At 58.3% G+C, this 22,845-nt stretch overlaps 1 protein-coding gene across 5 annotated transcripts; it reads right to left on the bottom strand.

Moving 5' to 3' along the window:
- Positions 1-1,786: 1,786 nt before the first annotated feature.
- On the bottom strand, positions 1,787-22,615 carry PPP1R12C (protein phosphatase 1 regulatory subunit 12C). 5 transcript variants are annotated; one of them, XM_022585914.3, is made up of 22 exons: positions 22,191-22,615; positions 18,217-18,347; positions 18,022-18,140; positions 11,704-11,863; positions 7,909-8,053; positions 7,745-7,819; positions 6,360-6,433; positions 6,152-6,279; positions 5,980-6,053; positions 5,559-5,717; positions 5,415-5,482; positions 4,660-4,797; positions 4,383-4,473; positions 4,178-4,261; positions 4,039-4,099; positions 3,801-3,886; positions 3,656-3,702; positions 3,481-3,574; positions 3,087-3,263; positions 2,758-2,808; positions 2,517-2,567; positions 1,787-2,424 (listed from the first exon to the last, which is right to left on the bottom strand). In XM_022585914.3, the coding sequence occupies exons 1-22, from the start codon at positions 22,509-22,511 to the stop codon at positions 2,338-2,340; spliced, it is 2,421 nt and encodes an 806-aa protein (XP_022441622.1). In that variant the 5' UTR covers positions 22,512-22,615; the 3' UTR covers positions 1,787-2,337. The 5 variants fall into 5 exon arrangements, with proteins under 5 accessions (XP_022441622.1, XP_089758183.1, XP_022441623.1 ...); XM_089902057.1 differs by having other exon boundaries at positions 2,725-2,808; positions 3,159-3,263; XM_022585915.3 differs by having other exon boundaries at positions 3,801-3,883.
- Positions 22,616-22,845: the final 230 nt, after the last annotated feature.

Genomic DNA, 22,845 nt, shown 5'->3' with positions numbered 1-22,845 from the left:
AGCTTCCTACCTCCTCAGCAACAGCTCCTTTTCCCTCTGGCCAGCCAGCAACTTTTTCCCGTCATCTGGGTGGCTGGCGAGGCTGGTTTGGGACTGGTTTTCTCTGGATCCCAACCTGGTTCAGCTTGGACGCTTCTGCTTCCCCAGAATGTCCCCTAACAAGCTCCCCTCCCCACCCCAACCAATTCCTACTGGCCTCTCCCCCGGAGCTCAGTCAGCTTCTAGCCGAGCCACCAGATGGCGCCCTCCAAAACCAGATCGGAAGGAACCAGAGGCACAGCCCCAGGCAGGCAGGAGCTGATCCTCAGCCCCTATTTGCCGCCCTCACGCCTCTGCTTCCTTCGGGAACCAGACACATCATCTCTCCGAGATCCCTTCCCTTCTCAACCCCACCCTCTCCCCTGCTCACACACCTCCCCAGGCTCCCCATGTCCCACCAGATAAAATCCAAGATGTGGCTCGGCAGCTGAGGGCCTGTAGCCTGCCAAGCGTACAAGCTTCTCGAGCACAGTGCTCTGCTTCCCTCTTCCCGTCTCCACGCCTCAGTTCATGCTGTTCGTTTCACCCGGAATACTCTCAGCCCCAGCAGGTGTCTAATAGTCTTTCAGCCTCTTGCCTGGTGCCCCGGCCCCTGTTTCTAACCAAAGAACCACAGAAGCAAGCAGTTCCCCAAGACAAAAGTTCTCCCCTGGGACTTCCCTGGAGGTCCAGTGGTCAGGACTCTGCGCTTCCACTGCAGGGGACACAGATTCAATCCCTGGTCGGGGAGCTTAGATCCCGCAAGCCACGCAGCACAGCCAAAAAAAAAAAAAAGTCCTTACCAGGGCCACACTCCTACGAGGCCAGCCCTTACTTCTCCAACCTCATCCCCTGCTACTTTCCTACATTTCAGGCACATTTTTATCCCTTTGCCCACGCTGTTCTCATCCGGAAGACTCCTCAAATACCCACATGGCTCGTTCCCAGACGCCTTCAAGTACCTGCCAGTGCCAGCTTTCCAGTAAGGTCTATTCTGACCACCCTGTACAAAATGTCACAGCCTGACATTCGGGGTTGCCATCAGACAGGCCCCAGTTTTGGACCAATCCCGGACCCCCGTGGTCTGCCACGCCCCCTCTGGGCCAATCAGTGTTCCGCCAGGCACGCACTCCTGCACACGCGCACACCAGCCTCCCTAACCCCTGCCGCCCCCTCTGCTTTCTCTCCGCGGCACTACCACTGGCAACGCCTTTATTTTGTCACTGGGTGCCTCATGCCTCTCCTCCTGAAATGTCTGGGATCTTTCCCTGTCTCATGCAATACTGTACCACCAACACGTAGGACAGGGCCAGGCAAGGAGAACAGGACCATGAGTGGGCGAGTGAATGAATGAATGCCCCAGCTTGGAGGATAGCTCCTACTTGGCTCCAGCCAACTGCGGCCGTGCAGGACCGAACAGCTCGCACTGTCAGAGTCCTGTTTATTCAGGAAAGTCAAAACCCCGGACTTTTATATGTGAACTACCCCAAGTTTTAAATGTTGGCAACTGACTCAAATTTGTTTCAAAAGCAGTGATGGCAAGACCCAAGCTCCCCAACCCAATATTCACAGCCCCTACCCCTCGCCCGGCTGACCCTTCCTGCTCTGTACCAAGCCAACTTGTGACCACGTGGGCCCTGGATTGGGACCTCTGTTCCAACTGGCCGCTCTTCCTGAAGCCCTGTCCCACCCCGTGACGGGCAGGCACAGCCCCAGCACGGGAATGGGAAGCAGTGCCCCACCTCCAGCCAAGGACGCAGCCACTGAGTGGCAACTTCACGACTTTTATTTGTGGTGCCTGTGCTTTATCTCGAAAATACCTTCTCCCCCTGCCCCAGACAGTGGGCCGCGAGGGGGCAGCAAAAAATAGAAGACATCCCTCCCTATTGCACACGGACCCTATATACAGGCCCACCTGGCCGAGGCCGGAGGGACTATTGGCACATTCTCGGATCCCTGTTCACGAGTGGGAGGGGTGATGAGGGTGGCATCACACGTGAGGGGGGACCTCTGGGCGGCCACTCTGGTCCTGGCGTTTCTTGGTCCTCGGTTCCTTCCTGGTCCCGCCTCCAGCCCCAGTCCCCCCTCAGCGACGTCCCCCTACCTGGCTCGGCCTCCGCCTCCATCCTGGCTTCGGATGGCCCCCCTTGGCTCCTGGGGACTCTGTACTCCCCTCCCAGTCTGGAGGTCCCGAGGGGAGGTTATGGCTTCTCAGAGACTCCCCGGGAGCCCTGTCACTCGTGTTCACGCAAAGGAAGGGGTGCATGTGGCAGAAGCAGCTGTATAAATATGGGTGCGGGGGAAGGGCCTCCTCCAGAGTCACTTGGAGAGTTTGCTGATGACGCGAATCAGGGCTGCGTTCTCATCCTTGAGTCGCTGGTTGTCAGCCCGGAGGTCGGACAGGGCCTGCGAGGTGGGACGGGTCAGCCAGGTGGCCCTGGGCAGGCTGCACCCACTGCCCACCCTCGCTCTGCCCTCAGCTCCCCATTAGCATTCACCTTCAGCTCCTCCTCCAGCTCCGCTGCCTTCCGCTCCAGGGCCCTGCGCTCCTGGAATAAACGGGAAGGTGAGGACGAGGGACCGGGGGTCGGGGAGGGCCAGAGGTCAAGTATGGCTGAGAGAGGCGGGGAACGGGCAGAGGGGCACGTTAGAAGGTCAGTGTGGCCCTCTTCATCCAGACCCGCCTGAGCTTGTAAGGCTGGGGACACAGCTGGCCCCGCTCCAGCCACCCTTACTCACAAATCTCTCCAGCTCCAGAAGGGCGGGCCTCTCTGCAAATCGCTCCTGCCTCTGGTGAGGACACAAAAAGAGCAGGGCTCAGAGAAGCATCCAAACCGCAATGGCCAGAAGGGGGAAACCAGCAGTGAGAGGGGGAAAGGCAGACTCCTGGCTGGCCCAGACCTCCCCACCCACTGCTCAGGACCACAAACCCAGCCCCTCTTGGGCCAGGCTCCGCCTCCGAGATCTTAGCTCTGCCCCTCATTCGCCCCTCATTGCCCACGCTCCTCCTCCCAAGGGTCCTAGTACCCCCACCACTCAGGCCCCTCCCCTCGACGCTCTGGCCCTACCTCCCAGGAATCCGGAGCCAGCACTGGCACGCCAGCCAATTCCCACCACCTCCAGGGCCGCGGCGTCCTCACCTGCGTGGCACGCTCCAGCTCCACCTTGAGCTGCGCCAGCTGCAGTGTGGTCTCGGTCAGGGCCTCGCGAAGTCGTTCGTTCTCACTGCGCAGCTCTGCATACAGCTGGGGGCCCCAGGAGGAGGGACACGGGGGTCAGGCTTGCCGGCTGAGATGCCGCATGTTTGCGGGGAAGGGGGGTGACTGTGGCTCAGGTGGGGCCGGAAAAGAGCAGGATGCCTGGATCGGTCAGGCAGAGCCACTAAGTAGGGGGCAGGAGGGCAGGTATATAAAAACCAGCAAGTGGGGGTTAATGGCACAATCGTGGGGTGGGATCGCGAACCTTCCTGAAGCCTCCATCAGGCTCTTCTGATTCTGGCTCTGGTTCTGGGTTGAGGTCCCGCTGCCTGCGAGAAGAGGGGCCGCCCTCGGGAGTGCTGGGGTGAGGGCAAGGAGGGCGTCATGGGGCGTGCCCACGACCCCACAGACAGCCCAAACCCTTCCTGCCCACCCTGTACCTGGATCCTGGGCTGCGGTCTGCAGGCGCCGGCTCCGCCTCCTCCCCCTGTGGGCGGAGGTGGGGTTCAGCTTAGCTCCACCCCCAGCCCACCTCCAAGGCCGGCCCACAGCCCCAGCTCGGCCCGCCTGGGCCCCGCCCCGCACCTCGGCAGGTCCCCGCCACTCCTTGCTGACTCTGCGGTGCTCCTCGGCGGCCTGTGGTCCTTGCCCTTGGCCTTCGGGCGCCTCTGCTGGGGGAGGGGCAGGAGTCAGCCCAGTGATCTGTGGACGGGTCCCCTCTGCAGGGTCAGGGTCTCTGGGCCCAACCCCCAGGAAAACAGTAAGACTGTAGCAGGAGGCTCGGTGGGCCCAGGTTGACCACCTCCCAGAGACCAGACCTCACCTCTCTGGGCAGGGCCATCAGAGTTCTCGACCCCGGGGACTCGGGGTCGCCGGGAAGGGTCCTGTGGGAGAGGGGCGCGGGGGTCAGAGGACGAGGGCATCTTGTACCACCCCCTGCCCGGGCACCTGAACCCTCTCACCAGGCTTTGCAGGCACGACTTCTCTGGCTCTGGGGCCTTTCCTGCAGCCTTCTCTGCTTCTTTAAGGTCTGTCAGAGTCACACCCTGGCACGGAGAAGGGGGCAGTCAGGGGGTCCAGGACTCAGGGCCCAGCCACTTCAGGACAGAGTCTAGGCCCCCAGGCCCTCCTCCCTCAGACCCAGGGGTCCAGGCCCCCATCCCACACCTGTGTGGACCTCCGAGACTGGCGCATGAGGCGAGAGCGAGCTTTCCGCTGAGATTCAGACTCCTCATCCCGCACAGGCATCTGGTAGGACCTGAGCGAAGGGCCCCGACCTCAGAGAGGGTTCCTTTGGACCCTGTCCCATCCCATGGTTGACACTCTCAGGGGAAGTCAAGTTTGGCCAGAGGACCTCAGCGCCAACCCTGGGACTCCTGGGTAAGGCAGCTGTCTCCCAGCTGGGGAGACAGCTGCTTCCTGCCCCCAGGCCTCTTCACCTCACCTCCGGCGGTCGCGGGAGTCCGCTGGGGGCGCTGCAGAGGCTACGGGGACATTTGGCTTCACTGGGGATTCAGGCTCCGGAATCCTGGAGGCAGGAGTGGAGTTATCCAAGGGAGGAGGAGGCCTGGAGATCTCAGACCTGTGTGAATGCATTCAATCAGCAAATATTACTCAAGCTTGCGTTACGTGGCAGGCACCACACATACAGCAAGAAGCACAAGAAAAAGAAACAAATTATCTCTGCCCCGATGAGTCAGATCTGAGCAGAAAAGATGCAAGCAAAAGAGAGGATAACCACAGAAAGATCAGGACACCACACGATACGTCAGAAGGATGAAGCACCCTGGAGAAGAAAAGACAGAGCAAGGACAGGAGACTGGAGGTGTGCGTGTCCGGAGGCTGGGGCAGTGAGTGCAGCGGGGCTGGTGGGCCTCCCTGAGAAGCTGACATTCAAACAAACCTGAGAGAGGGAGGAAGGAAGCCCTGTGGGGGTGAGTGGGGAGCCACAGTGAAGGGCCCGGGCAGGAGCGAGCCCGCGTCAGAAAGGAGGGCGGAGGGCTGGAGAGGCGGGTGGGGGCCGCCGGAGGCCGGATCACGGTGGCCTTGGAGTTTTACTGTGAGCTTTTACTTAATGCACCAAAAGGGAAACTGAGGCCAAGAGTGGGAGGCAGGGACCAGACCCCAGAGAGCAAAGGCTGACAAGACAGGGGCCCAGACCTGCCCCACTCCCGGCGGGACCCGGGCCGCCAGACTCACGGGGCAGAGGACTCCGGCACCTTCCGGGAGGGGGTGGGGGTAATTCTGGCAAGACGGGGCTCCCTGGCCTGCGGGGAGAGGAGAGGAGGGGGCTATTCTCCTTGACTAGGCAGGGTCTGGTCCCCTGCCCCTCACCCTGCTCACCTGAGTGGAGGTTCCTTCCAGCCGCGAGGAGGAGGCGGAGCGCTGCAGCCCAGCCCCCGAGGCACCCTCGGCGCCCCGCCTCTCCGCAGGACCTAGGGCCCCAGAGCTCCCCGTCTTCTGGAGGCCAAAGCGCGTGGAGAAGGGGGCCTCGTCGGGGGTCTGGAGAAGGGAAGGGTATCAGTTACAGGGAGCGGGTCCTACTTCTCAAGAACTTCAAGTGTTACCCCCAAAAGGACCATCACAAACTACAACTGGGGGGTGGGGAGGACAGGCACAGCCAGGAAAAGGCAGTCAGTTGTCCCAGAGGATTCTGGGAACTGTAGTCTTCACCCCACCTGCCCTGACAAGAGGTTCACAGGCTTTATGGCTACGCCCCCCACAACCTCCCAGGCCAGCACGGCCTCCGGGAACCCAGACTCACCATGGGGCTCCTAGGGCTAGAGGGTGGTGGGGAGGAGACCCCGTTGAGCGTTCTGGATTCTGCAGGGGGTGGCTCTACAGTGTAGGAAGCAGGAGAGGTCTCTGAGCACCAGCCCTTCCTCCCGCAGCCCCCTCCTCTCCAGATTCAGGACCCCAGACCCCCAGCCCCTCACCTGAGGGGCCTTCTTCTCCCTCATCCTCGTCCCGGATTGGGGGCCCCCCTGCCCCACCAGGCCGGCGCTCCTTGGACAAGTCCTGGAGGGAGATCTTCTCACGGCTGCTCAGACGACATACAGAGCTCCTGGTGGGAAGGGGAGGGCGTTGGGGTCCAAGCCCTGGGGAACCTCCAGCCCACCTACCCTCCAGGCGCCTCTCCCCTACCTTCGGTGTTTGCTGCTGGAGGGCCCCTGGGGCTCCTGGCCCCTGCTCTGGGAGGCTTCCTTTTGGTTCCGAAGCTGAAAGGGGGAAGGGAGCCACTGGGGAGGGGCAGAACACGCAGACCCTCCTGGGTCCCACATACAACTGTGCCGGGGTGGAGGTGGTACAGGGGGGAATGAGATGATTTGTGCACTGGCTGAGTTTTCCTAGACATGGCGCCCTGGGTCTCAAATGAGTCGTCCAGTACTCAGGGGCCCCCAGGCTTCCTGGCCTCTACCTCCCAGGGGCGAGCTACCCAAACTTCTCCCCAACCCCTCAGCACACCGGACACGGGCTGCCAGGCCCGGCCTCCTCCCTTAAGGCTCGCTGTCAGGCCCAGCCCCCAAATGGCATCTCAGGGCGCAGTTCCCCGACTGCTGTGTCTTCACACCTCGGAGCCTGCACAGCAGTTCCCCCGCCCCTCCTAGCAAACCCCTTGTGCTGCAGGTCTCCCTTCCCAGACACCCCCAGGCCTCGTCTGTGCCCCCACCTCTCAGAGACCCTGCTTCACCCACTAAACGCCCTCCCAGAGCCCCCAGCCTCCTCACCGTCACACTGCTCCTCCCTGGCATTCAAGGCCCTTCAGGGTCGGCCCCTCTCCAAATTCCGGATACCATACGACTCCCCACCCCTGAGCCTTTGCACGTACTGCTCCCTCAACAGTGTGCGAGCCCTGGTCCCCAGGAAGCTGCCCAAGTCCGCCAAGCCGGAAACAGGACCGTCTCCCTCAATGTTGCCACAGCCAAGCTGTAAACACGGGGGTCTGGTCCTGTCTACCTGCCACTCACCAGAAGCTCCAGGCAGAGGGCCTGGCCCCCAGAAGGCCTCAGGAGATGTTTCCTGCCACCTAAGAGTGCTTACTGTGTGCCAGGCAGGGCTCTGAATGCTTTTGTTTAGTTACATATGTACCACTCATAGCATAATACGTACTCCACGTAACAGAACATGTAACTCATAAAGTGCGCCCATCCCCATTTTACAGATGAGTTAACTGAGGCCCAAAGAGGTTAAGTGACTGGCCTGAGCTCACACAGCAAATCCATGGCAGAGCTGGGATTCAGACCCCGAGTCCGCACCGTTCACCCCTTCATTCTGCGTTTTTCCAGCAACAAGGCCTGGCCCAGTGCTGGCGGGGGGGGCGTCCCAGGGGTGACAAGGCCCAGCCCAAGCCTGGATAGATGACTCCCATCTGCGTCCCAAGGTCCCCCGGGGCCCAAGGCCCCGCCTCCCCCTAGTACCCAGCTCTGCCCCTCCTCCTGGATCCCCACTGGGCCCAGGTCACCGTCCAGGGAAGAGCAGGTCCCCAGGGACGTGGAGGCCCTCCCTCCTGGCTGCAGACAGACACTCACGTCCTCCTGCTTCCGGGCCAGCTCCTCCAGCAGGCTCAGCACCTCCTCATCCGCTAGATCACAGGGACGCTGCCCCTGGGTGGGGAGGTGAAAAGGCAGGTGAGGAGTTGGTGGAGAGGCCCTCCCACCCCCCACCGTCCCCGGGGCCCCGGACCGGCCCTCACCGCGTGCGTCAGCGAGTCCATGCCCCCGCCGTGCTCCGCCAGCAGGCGGCAGGCGTCCTCCACGCCCCAGTGGGCTGCGGCGTGCAGGGGCGTCCAGCCGTCCCCATCCCGCAGCTCCGGGTCGTAGCCGGCCTGAAGCAGCAGCCTGGGGGCCAGGGAGGCTCAGGTCAAGGACCAGGACAGGGGCTCGGGGCCAAGAGCTAAGGTCGGCCAGCTGTGCTGTGGTGGCAGTACCACCTGTGACAGTACTGAAAACGGTCCTGGGCCAGGGGGTGAAGCGCCATGGCCCCAAGGCGCCCCCTCCCGGAAGTGACCCTCTCTGCCACCGCTTTGACTCCTCCCCTGGCCTAGCAGGTGGCCTCTGGAACCCTGCTTCTTGTACCTGCAGTGCTCAACTCTTTTGAGCGTCACCCCTGGTTGTGAGGCAGCTCCAGGGGAGGTGAGGGCAGGGGTTCCCAGCACCCAAGCCTAGAGAAAGGATGAGACCCCAGAAGGGGCGGCCTGGGGGCAGCACTGTTCCAGGACCCCTCTGGCTCAGAGCAGCGGTTCTCAACCAGGACCACATAGCCGCCTGGGGACGTCTGGCCATGTCTGGAGATGTTTCTGGATGTCACAACGTAGGGGTGGGAGCCAGAAGCATCAGTGGGTCGGCGCCAGGGATGCTGCTAAACATCCCGCAGCACAGAGGATGGGCCCACAGCCAGGAACGATCTGGTCCAAATGCCACCAGTGCCGAGACAGAACCCCTGGCTTAGACGGTTCTTTCCCGTGAGATAATCACCACCTTAGACCACACGATCTGGTCCAGGGCAATTCTGCAAACTCAGCGTAGGGTAGACACGCCTGCTTTTAGAGAACTGCATTTAGGTTCCGTGTCAGTGAGAAAGAGCTGAAGCAAGGTGGGAAAGGCGGAGAGACGAGGTACCTTGTAAGGAGCTATTTTAAACAAAAGCACCTCTGTGGGGCCCCCCAGCTCACTCTGCTCCAGCCGTGTGGGCGTCCGCTCCTCCCCCAAGCACGCGCCACAACCTCCTCCCCGGTAGTCACAACCTCCTCCCCGAATCTCGAAGGGGACCTCCCCACCACACTTGCTCTCCCCCACTGCCCTGTTTATATCCCTCTGGACCAGTGGTTCTCAACTGGGGACGACGCTGACCCCCAAGGGACGTTGGGCAACGCCCAGAGATGTGCCTGGTTGTCGTTACTGCGGTGGGGTGTGGCTCCTGGCACCTAGTGGGTGGAGGTCAGTGTCCCACCCCCATGAACAGGACAGGCCCCCAGGGTTATCCAGCCCCACGTCACCAGGGTGGAGGCTGAGGACCCCTCTCTGAGCACTCAGGGCCATGTGATGTGACCGGCTTCCTCAGTCACTTGTCTGACTGCCTCCCCGACAAGGCTGCGAACTGCACATGGGCCCAGATCTGTCTCGTTTGCTGCTATATCCCCAGTACCTAAAAGATGGCCTGGCATACAGCAGGTGCTCAGTAAGTGTTGAGTGAATACCATCAAAGAAATGTACACCTTTACCCTGCCACTCATCTTTAACGAGGAGAATGTCAGCTACATTCTTCCAAAAATGCAGTCCATAGATCCGGTTATAAACCCATACTAAGGGGAGGAAATGAAATTACAGTCAGTGAGTATCTCTAAGGCCAAAGCGTTTCAGTTCTGTGGCAGAGAATGAGGCTGTCCATGAATATCCACTCTCCTTCCACCTTTAATAATGGCACCCAGGGACTTCCCCAGTGGTCCAGTGGTTAAGACACTGTGCTCCCAATGCAGGGGGCCCGGGTTGGGTTCAATCCCTGGTCAGGGAACTAGATCCCGTGTGCTGCATCTAAGACCTGGTGCAGCCAAATAAATAAATAGATAAATAGGTGGGGAGCCACTGCAGAGCCCTGAATGAAGATGAGGGCCCCTGCCCTGGGAAGACCCTTCTTAAAAAAAAAAAAAAATGGCACCCAGCTTTCAGTGGGTTGCCTGCTGAAGTAGAATCTCCCAGTCTCCTTCACAGCTAGGAGTGGCCAGCTGAGAAGGGTCTGGCAAATGGGATGTCAGTATTCAGTATGTACGCCGCTTCTGGACTGTTCTTTTAAAAGAAATGGACATTTGCTCCTTTTTCCCCCTGCTTTTTCCTGCTGGCTGGGACACAGATTCAATGGCAGGAGCTGAAGCAGCCACCTGAGACTCAGGGGTGGAAGCCACGGGTAGAAGAGGGCACAGCTTCCAGGGCTGGGCACATCACCGGGCCTGACCATTCACAGTGTCCCACCCTCCTTGCCACAGGGATCAGCCCTGGGATGAGCAGGTGTGCAAGGTAGCCCAGTGAGTATCAGACCCAGGACTTTCGCTGGAACTACGGAGGACGAGGCACTCTACCTCTGAATTAGGGGAAGCAGCCAGGACATGAGCCTGGAGCTGTTAGGCGTCATCTTAAGTTCCTCACTGAAAAGCTTCCTTTTTTTTTTCTTCCCCAGCCGCACCGTGCAGCTTTCGGAATCTCAGTTTCCCGACCAGGTACTGAACCTGGGCCACGGCAATGAAAGCCCAGCATCCTAACCACTAGGCCACCAGGGAATTCCCCTGGAAGACCTTTCTAAAAATTCATTAACACAGAGGTGAGCAGAGATGGAGAGATTCATCTGGACTCCATTTATATACTAAATAGAAAGTATAACATCACATGAGAGAGAGGGAAAAAATAAAGAGAGAACAGGGGAGTCTGATGATAAGAAGTAGAACCAACTACTGACAGGAAGGGGTGAGGCACTCAGAAATGGACAAGACCAAGGCGAGGATGAGGAGCAGAGAGTACACGCTGCAACAATTTAAAATACAGATGCACCACATAACCTGGCCTCGAAATATGCAGCACAAAAACTGACACAACTACAAGGAGAAACAGCAAAAATCCAATCATCGTGAGACATTTTACTGCACTTCTCACAGCAACTGAGAGAATAAGCAGATGGGGGGAAAAATCACTACGGATACAGAAGATTTAAATAGCATGAGTACAAAGTGGACCTAATAACCTATATAGGACGCTGTACTTAACAACACAATTCTTTTCCAGCTTACGGACTGGGTTATGAAGCATTCCAGCTTACACAGACTGGGGTATGAAGCAAACCTCAATGAATTCCAGAAATCTGGAATCATAAAGAACCTGTTCTCTGACCACAGTGCAAGTAAGCCAGGAAGTGAGTACAGGCAGATCTCGGAGATATTGAGGATTTGGTTCCAGACCACAGAAATAAAGCAAATATTGAAATAAAGCGAGTCACATTAATTTTTTGGTTTGCCAGTGCATATAAAAGTTAAGTCCGTTATGTGTACAACAGCATTATGTCTTTAAAAAAATGTACATACATTAAAAAACACTTTATTGCTAAAAAACATTCACCTTCATCTGACAACGTAGGGTTGCCACAAATCTTCAAAAAAACACTATTGGCGAAGCACAATGAAATGAGGCATGCATGTAATTCAACTACGACCAGAAAATCCCATGTATTTGGAAATTAACGACATACTTCTAAGTGATCCCTGGGTCAAGGAAGACTACAAGTTGGAAAACGTTTTAAACTGAAGGACAGGGAGAAGCCTGCACATCAAGACTTATGGATGCAGCTAAGGCTGTACTTAGAGGGAAATGCATGGCCTTAGGTACATAAATTAGAAAAGGGAGGGAAGGGACAAAATCCACAAGAAGGTGTAAGACAGTGAGAAGCAACAGGCTGGCCCAGTGCAAGGGGCAGGGGAAGAGGGAGGGTCTACACCGGCCCAGCTCACCTCATCACTTCGATGTAGCCCTTGGCGGCGGCCACATGCAGGGCAGAGGCCCCCGTGCGGGGGTGCCGGGCCTCTGGCATGGCGCCCCCGTTCAGCCAGCACCTTGTGTCGTGAAGCAGCAACTCCTCCTCGGCCCGTTTGGCTGCTTCCACATCCACACCTGGGAGGACAAGAAGGGAGGACAGGTGGGACTCCCATCCTGAGACCCAGGAAGCACAGAGTGGCACCTGGCCTGGTCCCTCTGCTCTGAGCCTCCTCTGGGAGGACTAGCTCTGAACTAGCTCTGTTACTTCCCAACCATGCTCCGTGAAGCCCTGGGGTCCACTAAGGGTCTCTGAGTCACTGCTGGGGGCTGGGAGGATGGAGGGCGCAGGAATCTTACATCTTACACTTCCTATCACTACAGATACAGTCCTTAGCCCAGCATCTTTGTGTGTTTTGTCACCGTTATCACTCATGAGTAGGATAAACCAGGCAAAAAGCCACTAAACAGTGCCCGTACCTTGGGGCAGCGGCACCTTCCCACCAGCTGCTGTTCCCTGCTGTCACCTGCACCATCTGTGCGAGGCAACCATGCTTCCTCACTCGCCAATTTCACTGTAGTCAACTGGTCTCATGGAAAACTGTACTGCATTTATGGATGCAAAAGGCAAGTTATGACTTTAAACGTAAGTTGACTGTGGATCAAAACGGGCAGCCTTGTGAGGCTGGAATATTACCTTTAGACTGTCACTGAGAATCTGTACTTTGCACGTTATGACCTACTGAGACGGGAGTCAAAAACAGTCCCTTCTAGGGAATGTGTACTCTCTCTCCTGGGAAGTGTATTACTGGCTGTTAGTTTTTCGATTGTGAAATTTCTCACTCACCCAAGCGCTGCACAGAGTTGAGCCGCCCTGCTCAACAGCCGTCAGCAACGTGCAGCTACGGAGCCCCTGAACTGTGGCTACTTCCCACTGAGACGCCTTGTAAATGTAAAATACACTGGATTTCGAAGCACAGAAAAAAAGAGTGTGCGGCAGCTCACGCATAGTTTTTCATATTGATTACATATTGAAATGATAATGTCTCGGACGTACTGGATTAAATAACTATATTACTATAATTAACTTCAACTGTTTTTGTTTTTCCACGCACCTACTTGGAAATTCTCAATTACGCTTGTGGCTGACTCTGGCTTTCCACTGGACAGCACTGGCGAAGATGCGGTGTACGGCCGCTTGGCTTACAGCAGTACAAGGCAACAGAGGCAATGACAGGGTGCCCCTCCCCGCGGCCCCAGAGGTAACCACCATCATGAATCTGCTTTCCTGAACGTGAAACTGGTTACACCCTTACTGCAGGTTGGAAATGCTGCCCCGGGGCTACCCGGAGGATCCCAGAAACGCAATCCCCGCCCGGACCAAATCTGTCCAGGTCCAGCTGCGCACTGGCGCCACCCGGTGGCACCTGGGCACTCGGACTAAACTCCAATGGATTACCTTAGGGTCCCCTGGCTGGCGGGGACTCCCAGGGGCAGCTATTCCAGGAATGTCTGGCTGGCTAAGGCCCATCCCGCAGGCCCAGGCTGGGGTGGAGGCCAGGAGAGTGCCAGGGACTCAGGGACCCCCCCCTCCCTCTCTCCTCCCCGACCTCCTCAAAGGGAATCACCTACATTCAGTCCTATTATAGATGCAGGCGCCTTGCTGCAGGCAGGGAAGGGCAGAGTTTGCCAATCTTTTATTCAGCAACCACAGTTAGTATCCTGCGTGTTCAAACGCATCCTTCTGCAACTTTGCTCTTTGCCGAGATTTGCCCATGTTTATTAACAGAGCTCTTCATGGGGGTTGGCAAACTACAGCCTGCACGTGCGGGCCACCAGTTTGGTTAACATAAAATTTACCAATTTCACTATTTTATTTATTTATTTATCTTATTTAATTTTGCTGTGTTGGGTCTTCGTTTCTGTGCGAGGGCTTTCTCTAGCTGCGGCAAGTGGGGGCCAGTCTTTTTTTTTTATTTTTATTTTTTTGTTTTGTTTTGTTTTTTTGGGGGGCCACTCTTCATCGCGGTATGCGGGCCTCTCACTATCGCAGCCTCTCTTGTTGCGGAGCACAGGCTCCAGACGTGCAGGCTCAGTAGTTGTGGCTCATGGGCCTAGTTGCTCCGCGGCATGTGGGATCTTCCCAGACCAGGGCTCGAACCCGTGTCCCCTGCATCGGCAAGCAGATTCTCAACCACTGCACCACCAGGGAAGCCCAATTTCACTATTTTAAAGCATACTACTCAGTGGCTTTTAGGACTTTCACAATGTGCAACTACTGACCCTATCTGTACCTCAACTTTCTCATCACCCCAAATGGAAACCTCGTACCCCATTAAGCAGTCCCTCCCCAGCCCCTGGCAACCACCAATCCACTTCCTGTCACTGCGGACTTGCCTCTTCTGGACAGCCACCTGTGTTTGTAAGTAAAGTTTTATCCGAACACAGCCACACCCACTCATTTACATATCCTCCCTGGCTGTTTTCCCCCCCACAGCAGCAGGGTAGAGTGGTTGCAACCTGACAGCATGTCCCGCAAAGCCTAAAATATTTACTGCCTACGGACTTCCCCAGTGGTCCAGTGGTTAAGACTCTGAGCTTCCATGGGCAGGGGGCCTGGGTTCGATCCCTGGTCGGGGAAGTTCCACATGCCATGTAGTGTGGCTAAAAAAAAAAAAAAAATTTACTGCCTAAAACGTTTGCCGACCACTGCTTGGATCACTCATTTATAGATTACTGACTGATCCCTTCGCCCTTGGGTGTTGGCCACATCCTCTCAACACTGAAGCCTCCATCGGGTGGCCTAGGAGTGCTGGAACACTGGGAATGTGGATCTCCAGCTGTAATCCATGCTGTCCAGCTGGTTCCCACGGTGGCTGGAATCACCCGCACTCCTGCCAGCCAGAGATAAGAGTGCTCTGCCTTGCCATCACCGGAACTGACTGTCAGAGCTGCCCGTCTCTGAGAGTAACTGCCCCACGGCCACTGTCCTGATGTTAGGATTTCAAGTGATTGCTTCAAATGCTTCAGAAACACTTTACGTGTCCTCCCTGCCCAGTTCCAAGTCCCTGTGGGTCCGACCATGGCCCTTCTGAGCAAGCAGCCAGAGAGTCCTGTGCTTGGACTGTGTCCCTGCGGCCCGGGCTGTGGGAACAGCATCTGCGGTGGAGCTGTTGCTTGGACCTGCAGGCATCCAGTCTCCTGCCTCCGTGAAGACTTCTGCCTTTTCCTGACCCCTGCTTTCAGCCTACGTGGCTGAGCCCACAGCCCGGCTCCATGGGTGGCCACTTCGCCAGGCCTGGCCATCCTCCTTGCCACCGTGACGGGCTCAGGGGCAAGCTTGTGGCCAAGGCGGCCCTAAGAGCGCCAGTCAGAGGACTGTGGATGGGGCTACGGAGGAGTCGAGCTCTAGCTCCGCTGGGGCACCAGCCCGCACTGCTAGCAGCCATGCTAAGAATCAATGCCTCACGGAGAGAAGCTGTCTAAGAATGAAGTCAATACAGAGTTCAGCAGTGATGGAGGGGTTCTTTTTACCGTGCACCTCGATCAAACCACGCCTCAAGTCCATGTAACTCCTAGACCGCGGTTACCTAAGGCCATAAATTGTCTTCTTTTTTATTTTATTTTATTTATTTATTTTATTTATTTATTTTTTTGCGGTACGCGGGCCTCTCACTGTTGTGGCCTCTCCCGTTGCGGAGCACAGGCTCCCGGATGCATAGGCTCAGCGGCCATGGCTCACGGGCCCAGCCGCTCCGCGGCATGTGGGATCTTCCCGGACCGGGAAACGAACCCATGTCCCCTGCATCGGCAGGCGGACTCTCAACCACTGCGCTACCAGGGAAGCCCTTCTTTTTTAAACTGTGGTAAAATGCAGAGACTCTGCCGACCACGCTCCGCTGAGGCTTCCGTGTGAAGGCAAGCATCGCGGAGCCGTGGGGCAGGAGCCACCCGACACCGGAGGCGGTGGCTGCAGTGCTGTTGGCAGGTGCCTCCCACCCCCAGCAGTGCAGCAGAGGGGCCTCCCAGTAGGACCACAGGCCTTTGTGCCTGGTCGGCCCTACAAGCCAACATCCCCCAACCTTCGCCCCGCAGAAGGGGAACATGGGCTGCTGTGAGAAGGTGATGTGAGCTCTGGGCACTTCCTGCAGAAACACACAGGATGTCCGAGAGATCACCCACCCCCTGGTGGCCTCCAAGCATTGCCCTGCAGACTACTTTTTTTTTTTTTATTTTTAAATTTTATTTAATTTATTTTTTATACAGCAGGTTCTTATTAGTTATCTATTTTATACACATTAGTGTATTATGTGTCCATCCCCATCTCAGACTACTTTTTAACTACAAAGGGAGGAAGATGCCTCCACGGTAGAGTCACCTGGGCAACCCCCCGAACGAGGTTCCAGGTTAACATCACCAGTAACGGGGCAGAGAGACAGAGCCTGTCTCCCGGAGGGACTCGCTGAGAAGTTCCAAAACTGCAGAACTGAAGAAACAGCCAGGTCCAAGCTGAGGGAGCCGTGTGTGAAACAACGGGGGGTGAGGAGGGCGAAGGCTGATCCAGGTGTTGGGAGCTGGACGTGACATGAGAACCAGGTGCAGGGAGAGACCCAGGGAGGTCCACCCCCAGAGGAGAGGGAGGGAGCACGGGCAATCATGCCAAAAAGTGAAAAACCCCTGAGTCCATACTTTACGATTCCACTTATACAAAACGTCCAGAATAGGCAAATCTAGAGACACAAAGCCAATGAGAGGGATGCAGGGCTGGGGATGACAGCTCAGGGGTGTGGGATTTCTCTGGGGGTGATCAAAATCATCTAAAATCGATGTGGGGACTTCCCTGGTGGCACAGTGGTTAAGAATCTGCCTGCCAATGCAGGGGACATGGGTTCGGGCCCTGGTCCGGGAAGATCCCACATGCCGCGGAACAACTAAGCCCGAGCGCCACAACTACTGAGCCTGCACTCTAGAGCCCGCATGCCACAACTACCGAGCCCGCATGCTACAACTGCTGAAGCCCGCGCAGCCAAAACTAAATAAATAAAATAAAATTTTTAAAAATAATAAAAATTTTAAAAATAAAATAAAATCGATGTGGTGATGGATGCACAACATTTAGTGTGAACACACTAAAAACAAACAAACACCAGATCGTACACTTCCAAAGGGTGAACTGTACACACTGTGAATTGTATCTCCATGAGGCTGCTGAAAAGCCCTGGTAAATCTCAGTGAAGGTCATGTGGGCACTCATCGGACTGCTATCGAAAACTGCCTCTGAGTTTGAGGTTTTTTGAGATAAAAAGGTGGAGAAGGGGAGGGAGAAAACCCCGGTTCTGTCTTTCCTTTGCTTCCCACTCCCCTCCACCTGAACCAAAGCAGGGCTCCTGGACCTCAGCTGCCCACCTCGGCTCGCCCACCAGCACCTCCATACCCTGCGTGGCTCTCACGACCACCGACACACAGCTGCCCAAGGGCGGGCCCTTGTCCCTCCCACCCAGAGCCAAGCCAGCAGTCTGGGTGTCACCTCGGACGCCCCGGCATCTACTTTTTACCAGCCTGCCCGCACCTCCTGTGCAGCCCTCCAGACCTGCCAGGCCCACTGGCCCTGCGCTCACACCTTCCCACCCACTGAGCCCTGACCACCCGCGAGGCACTGCTGCCGCCACCCTCGCTCTGCGGATGAGACAGTCACCTCCACAGCTGGGCTGTGACCCAGGGCTCCGGCGGGAGACTGGGTGAAGCGGTGAAGCTGCTGGCCATCCCCCACCTGACCTGCCCCGTGTCCTCCGCCCCCAGCTCAGCCACGCACACTGCACACCAACTGGCCCCAGACGGCTATTTGTAGCGGGGCAGGGGGAAGGTGAGAACCTGCTAGAAGTAATACACACTCCCCCTAGAAAAATGAGCATGGCCAGACAGAGTTTTGAGGGGTCCTGGGCCCCATATTAAGGACACTGGGGCTCAGTGATCCTGAGCACGGGACAGACCAGTTCCCCAGAAGCCTGTGCATTCCCCTACCCACACCCCAGTAAAATTCCTGAGATCACCTGCAATCACGTAATGAATCCCTGGACAAGCCTCTACCTCAACTTCCTCAGTCACTCGAGGATAAAGTGACAGTGCAGGCCAACAGTGGTTGGCGCTCTTATTCTGTGCCAAGCACTTCCTCCAATTACTCTGGATAACCCTGGGGGTAGGTACTCACACCCCGCTTCCCATGTAGGGACTGAGGCCCAGAGAGTCAGGGTCCTCGGGAACGGAGGGCCCGCCCCGCAGCAGCCCCCGAGGCCCACCTCGGCGGGCAATCTCCGCCTTCAGCAGCCCCTCCATGGCGTCAGACTCGGCCAGGTCCAGGGGCAGGTCCCCATCACTGTTCACCGTGGCGATGTTGGCCCCGTGGCTCAGTAGGTACCTGGGGGCAGGGCGAGGTCAGAGCGGAGGGGTCCGGGCCCGTTCTCATCAGGCCCCGCCCACCCTCCCCGCCTCACCTGGCAATGTCCAGGTAACCACAGGAGGCGGCCACATGCAGGGGTGTCCAGCCCTCGTTATCTGCCTGGTTCACCGTGGCACCCTGCTCCACCAGGAAGCGCACCACCTCCAGGTTCTCGTCGATGCAGGCCTGGGGGCGGGACAGGCTGTCACCTTCACCTGGTCCAGACCCTGCATGCCCTGCCGGCAGGACCCCCAGCAGGGACCGCTAGGCAGATGCAGGGCCAAGCGGCCCTGACAATCAAGGAGAAGACCCAGATGGCTCTAGAAAGCACCAACCCTGTCCCCGGAGGCCCCTCCAGCCACCCAGCTGTTTAAAACCCCCCGGCTTCCCAGTGCTTAGGTCAGCCAGGCATCTGGGGCTTACTGGAGACCATGAGAGGAGGAACTGGACAGAGAAGAGAGGGGGGCTTCACACCCAGGTGTAGGAATCCTGAACGGTGCTTGTTAGATGAGACGCACCCACAGTCACCGCCGAAGGATGGGGCTTCCAGTGATGAACCGAAGGGAGGAGGCCCAGCCCCTCCTCCCTCAGACCCAGGGGTCCAGGGCCCCAGCCCCTCCCTCAGATCCAACAGATACTCTACAAGAACTGACCATGGCCCTGCCTTGTACCTGGAGGGGAGACTGCTGGACCCCTGGGGCCCAAGGCTGTGCAGGACTGGTAAAGTCACCAGGTCCCTGGAAACCTGGGACAGAGTGAGGGTCCCGGGCAGGCCTCCTCCACTGGGAGACATGACCGAGTTAGTGTGTGCCCGGGACCTGGGGCCTGAGGAGAGGCAGCTCCCCTGCACCGAGGGTCTCCTAGGCACAGGGCGCTGCACCAAGGGGCTTGCACGGGCATCTTCCCCAATCCTACGGCTGTCAGGGTCCTGTTTGATGGAGGAAGAATCAAAGCTCCAGGAGACAAGCACTCACACCAAGTGGGGGCCAGAGAAGGGATTCAGCCCCGGGCGCATGTGGACACTGGGTGGGCGCTGGGACCTGAGCAAGGGCTGAGGGACAGGAGTGGACCTGGACTCCCAGGTCCTCAGGGTAGGTTAACCTCCAGCTCCCTCACCTCTCCAAAACCATCCATCTGGAGAAGGGGGAGGGAGCTACAAGGGCCAAGAGCATGAAGTCATGGAAACTCAGGCTGTGAAAGGGGGGCCACACGTGCCCTGGGAACGGGATGAACTCTGGGCTCCGTTTATTTCCATTTGGTTGTCATGGTGATGGGGGAGGGGGGCAAGGAGAGAGATGGGCCTTTCCCTTTCAAGGACCTGGCCGGGCACAGGCATCCATGTGAAAGATGCCTGAGGCCTGGGCACCAGGGATCCAAGAATCTAGGCCCCCAGCCCCCCCTCCCTCAGACTCAGGGGTCCAGACTCCCCCACCCCTTCCTGTTGAGAACTAAGAATCCTGGCTCACAGTCTTTCCTATTCCAGACCCCAGACCCCTGGCCACTAATTACAAGGTAATTTTAGGGAGGGGGTAGAATATACCAGCCTCGTCTAGCAGTTGACAAACCAGCCTGAGGTTGGGGCTGAGGCTCGAGAACTCCTAGGGACCCGACCAGAGCAGGGAGCTGATGCCTGGGGACCTGCTCCATGCAGAACAGAAACCACAGCCGCAGGACTCACCCAGATAATGTGGGCAACTGCTCCGGTTTGCCTGTCTGGGGGTTTCCTGGGACCTGGGACTTTCAGTGCTAAAACCAGGCCAGTCTTGGGCAAACCAACACGAGTTGGTCACCAGACGCCCAGACCTGACCCAAACCCCAGCACCCCTGCTTGCTGGCTGTGTGACCCTAGGCGGGGACTTCCCCTCTCTGAACCTCAGATGCCCTAATCCTTCATGCCTCCTGCAAAGTCCTGGCAAGGGCGTTTACCGAGTGCTCGCCTGTAGCGGGAGTGGGAGAGGGATCCCACCTAACAGGCCAGGCCGGGGTGGTCTTCTGCAGGGTCTGGGCCAAGGGAGAGAGCGGGGAATGGGCCTTGGCCTGCAACGCAGGGCCAAGAACCCCTTCGGGAAGGTCGAGGGGAGCCAGGGGCAGGGACGATGGCGGAGGAAGGGGGACAATGAAACCTGAGGCCCCTTTCCTGGGCGTGCCAAGCTCTGAGGCCCTCCTCTAGATGGAGGAAAATGTCCCAGAGAGCACTAGGGCCTCTGCAGGGCACAGGCCTGGAGGTAGGGAAAGGGAAAGGGGGGAGGGGTAGTACTTGGACCAGGGGCTGCAACTCCCCAACTGGATGCCCACAGCCGCTTCCTGAAGGGTGTTTTTCCTCCTTTGCCAGAGCCCTGCCAGGGAGGGGCTGACTACTGGCCCCATTAACAGATGAGAAACCTGAGGCACAGAGAGAAAAGACACTAACTCGAGATCACAAAGTCGAGCAACTGAGATCAGAACTCAGGACTACTCTGCTTTGCTGAGCCTCTCCTCTTCCTGGGAACCTAAGAAGTGGGCCTCTTCCTGCCTCCACCCCACTCCTCTGCCCCCTTCCAAGGTTTCCTTCCCAGGGTCCTCTCTGGGCCCCAAAGTAACCAAACCCTAGCGGTTCCGGCACAGAAGAGGGCTGGGGACTGGACCAATTCGAGGAGACTAGGAGGCAGACAGTCTCAGGGACAGAGGGAGGGGACAGAGCTCTTCTGTGGCTTGTGCCTGGTGGTCCCACTGGAGGGGGGTGAGGAGTGATAAAAGCACGCAGAAATAGAGAGAACTCTAGTTGTGGGACATTTGGGGGGCCCTAGTTCAGAGCAACCCTGGAGACAGCAATCAGAGTGTTTTGGAACAGCATGGGGGCCCCAGGGTGGACAGAGAGGAGAAACAGGGTGCTAGACCCCTTGGGAAGGTGATATGATGGGGGGCTGGGAGAAATGGCACATGCTGCGGGAGAAAGAATCTGCCCAAATCCACAGGAGGGGATCCAGGCAGCGAAAGCAAGGTGACCAAAGGACAGAGAGGTGTCCCGAAGCCAGATAGAGGTGGGTGCTTTGAGTGTTCCCAGAAAAAAAGGGTGATGATGCAGGTCTGGCCAAGGCAAGAGGAGAGGCAGAGAGGAGGTGCCTGGAGAAGAAGACACATCCCTGAGAGAAGGCCTACAGTGGGAGACAAGAGGTGGCACAGCCCGCAGAAGGAGAATGAAGAGGCCATGAGGGTGAAGGGGGTCGGGGAGACAGCATGAGGTGACCCAGACCCGGGGAGCATCCCCTTCAAGAATACAGAGCTGGAATTCCCTGGGGGTCCAGTGGTTAGGACTCCGAGCTTCCACTGCAGGGGGCATGGGTTCGATTCCTGGTCAGGGAACTGAGATCCCACGTGCTGCCAGCCACGGCCAAAAAAAGAATACAGAGCCTTGAAGGCAGGGGCTCAGGAAAAAGCATCCTTAGACAGCAACAGATGGCACAGACCAAGGATGAAAGAAGTGGCATGGAAGGCCCTGGGCCTAGCCAAAGAGGTGGCCCAGCCCAGAGACCAAGGGGGGAAGCAGCACAGGCCCAAGAAAGAGGAGGATGCTGCTCCAGGAAAGTGATACCTGCCTGGAAGGGGGAAACTGTGGGCACCGGTAGAGCTGTAAGTGTCACCGACTCAGGAAAGAGGTCCAGCATTAGATGACAAAGTAGAGGTGGAACCGGTGGAGGTGGCACAGGCGAGACTAGTAAAGAGAGCTCAAGGTCGGGAAAGAGCAGCGCGAAGTGACGAGACTAGGAGGGACTGGACTGAGACCGTCAACAATGGCTCGGGTCCAGGGAGAGGGCGGCGCAGGGTGGCAAAGACCAGGGTCAGTTCAAGTGTCTCAGGATCGGAAGAAGGGAGCTCGAGGTGGGTGGGCGGAAAAGAGGGCCAGCACGGGATGGCAGGGACCGGAGCAGCAGCAACGGCGCAGACCAGGACTAGTAACGGTGACTTCGGACAGGGGAGGGAGGGTGCTCGAGGTGGCGCAGACCCAGGGCGATTCAGGTCCCCGGGACGGGCCCGGGCGGGGGCGCTGACCTGGTGCAGGGCGCTGATGCCGTCGGCGTTGGTGGAGTCCAGCACTGCGCGGGCGGGCGGCGGGGCAGCAGGGTCGAGCTCGGCGCCCGGGCCGGGGTCGGCCGCGCGCAGCATCAGGCGCGCCTCGTCCAGATCGCCGCCCGCGCAGGCCGCCAGGAACTCGGCGGCGCGCTCGAAGCGCACGGTGCGGGCGCGCCGCTCCCCGGGGCCCGGCTCGGCGCCCGCCCGCGCCCCCCACTGCCGCAACTGCTCCCGCCGCCGCTCGCGGGCCGCTGCCGCCGCCGCCCCGGGGCCCGCACCCGGGCCATCCTCGCCCGACATCGCACCGCCAGCCCGTGAGCGAACGAGCGAGCGAGCGCCGAGCTCCGAGCCCTGAGCCGCCGCCGCCCGCCCACGGGCCGCCGGGATCTACCGCCCGCCCAGCACCGTCCCGCGCCGCCCCGCGCCGCCCAAGGATCCACTGGCCCCCGCCCGGCGCGTGACGTCACCCCGCCGTCCCGGGGCGCGCTGGGAAATGGAGTCCTCAGCCTGGAGAGGCGAATGGCAACCGCCTCACGGAAGGCCGCGGGGAGCGCTGGGAAATAGAGTCCATAAGCGGAAATTGCTCTTGGCAACACTCCGGCCTCGATCGGCCCCGAGGCACACTGGGAAGTTC

Source organism: Delphinapterus leucas, chromosome 20, assembly GCF_059928025.1.
Source record: "Delphinapterus leucas isolate spDelLeu-1000000601 "Yukka" chromosome 20, BTC_Dleu_Yukka2, whole genome shotgun sequence".
In the NCBI taxonomy this organism is placed as follows: Eukaryota; Metazoa; Chordata; class Mammalia; order Artiodactyla; family Monodontidae; genus Delphinapterus; species Delphinapterus leucas.
This window is presented reverse-complemented; position numbering and strand designations above follow the sequence as displayed.

Bases quoted from the DNA above. Each gene is read 5' to 3' on its own strand.
- PPP1R12C (XM_022585914.3), bottom strand. From the start codon at position 22,511: ATGTCGGGCGAGGATGGCCCGGGTGCGGGCCCCGGGGCGGCGGCGGCA. The intron at 4,798-5,414 runs GTGAGTCTGGCG...GCATTCACACAG, and splicing joins GTGCCGGAGTCCTCTGCCCC to GTCTGAGATCTCCAGGCCTC. The intron at 2,809-3,086 runs GTAGGGCCAGAG...TGTCCTCACCAG, and splicing joins TGGCTCCGGATTCCTGGGAG to AGGCAGGAGCGATTTGCAGA.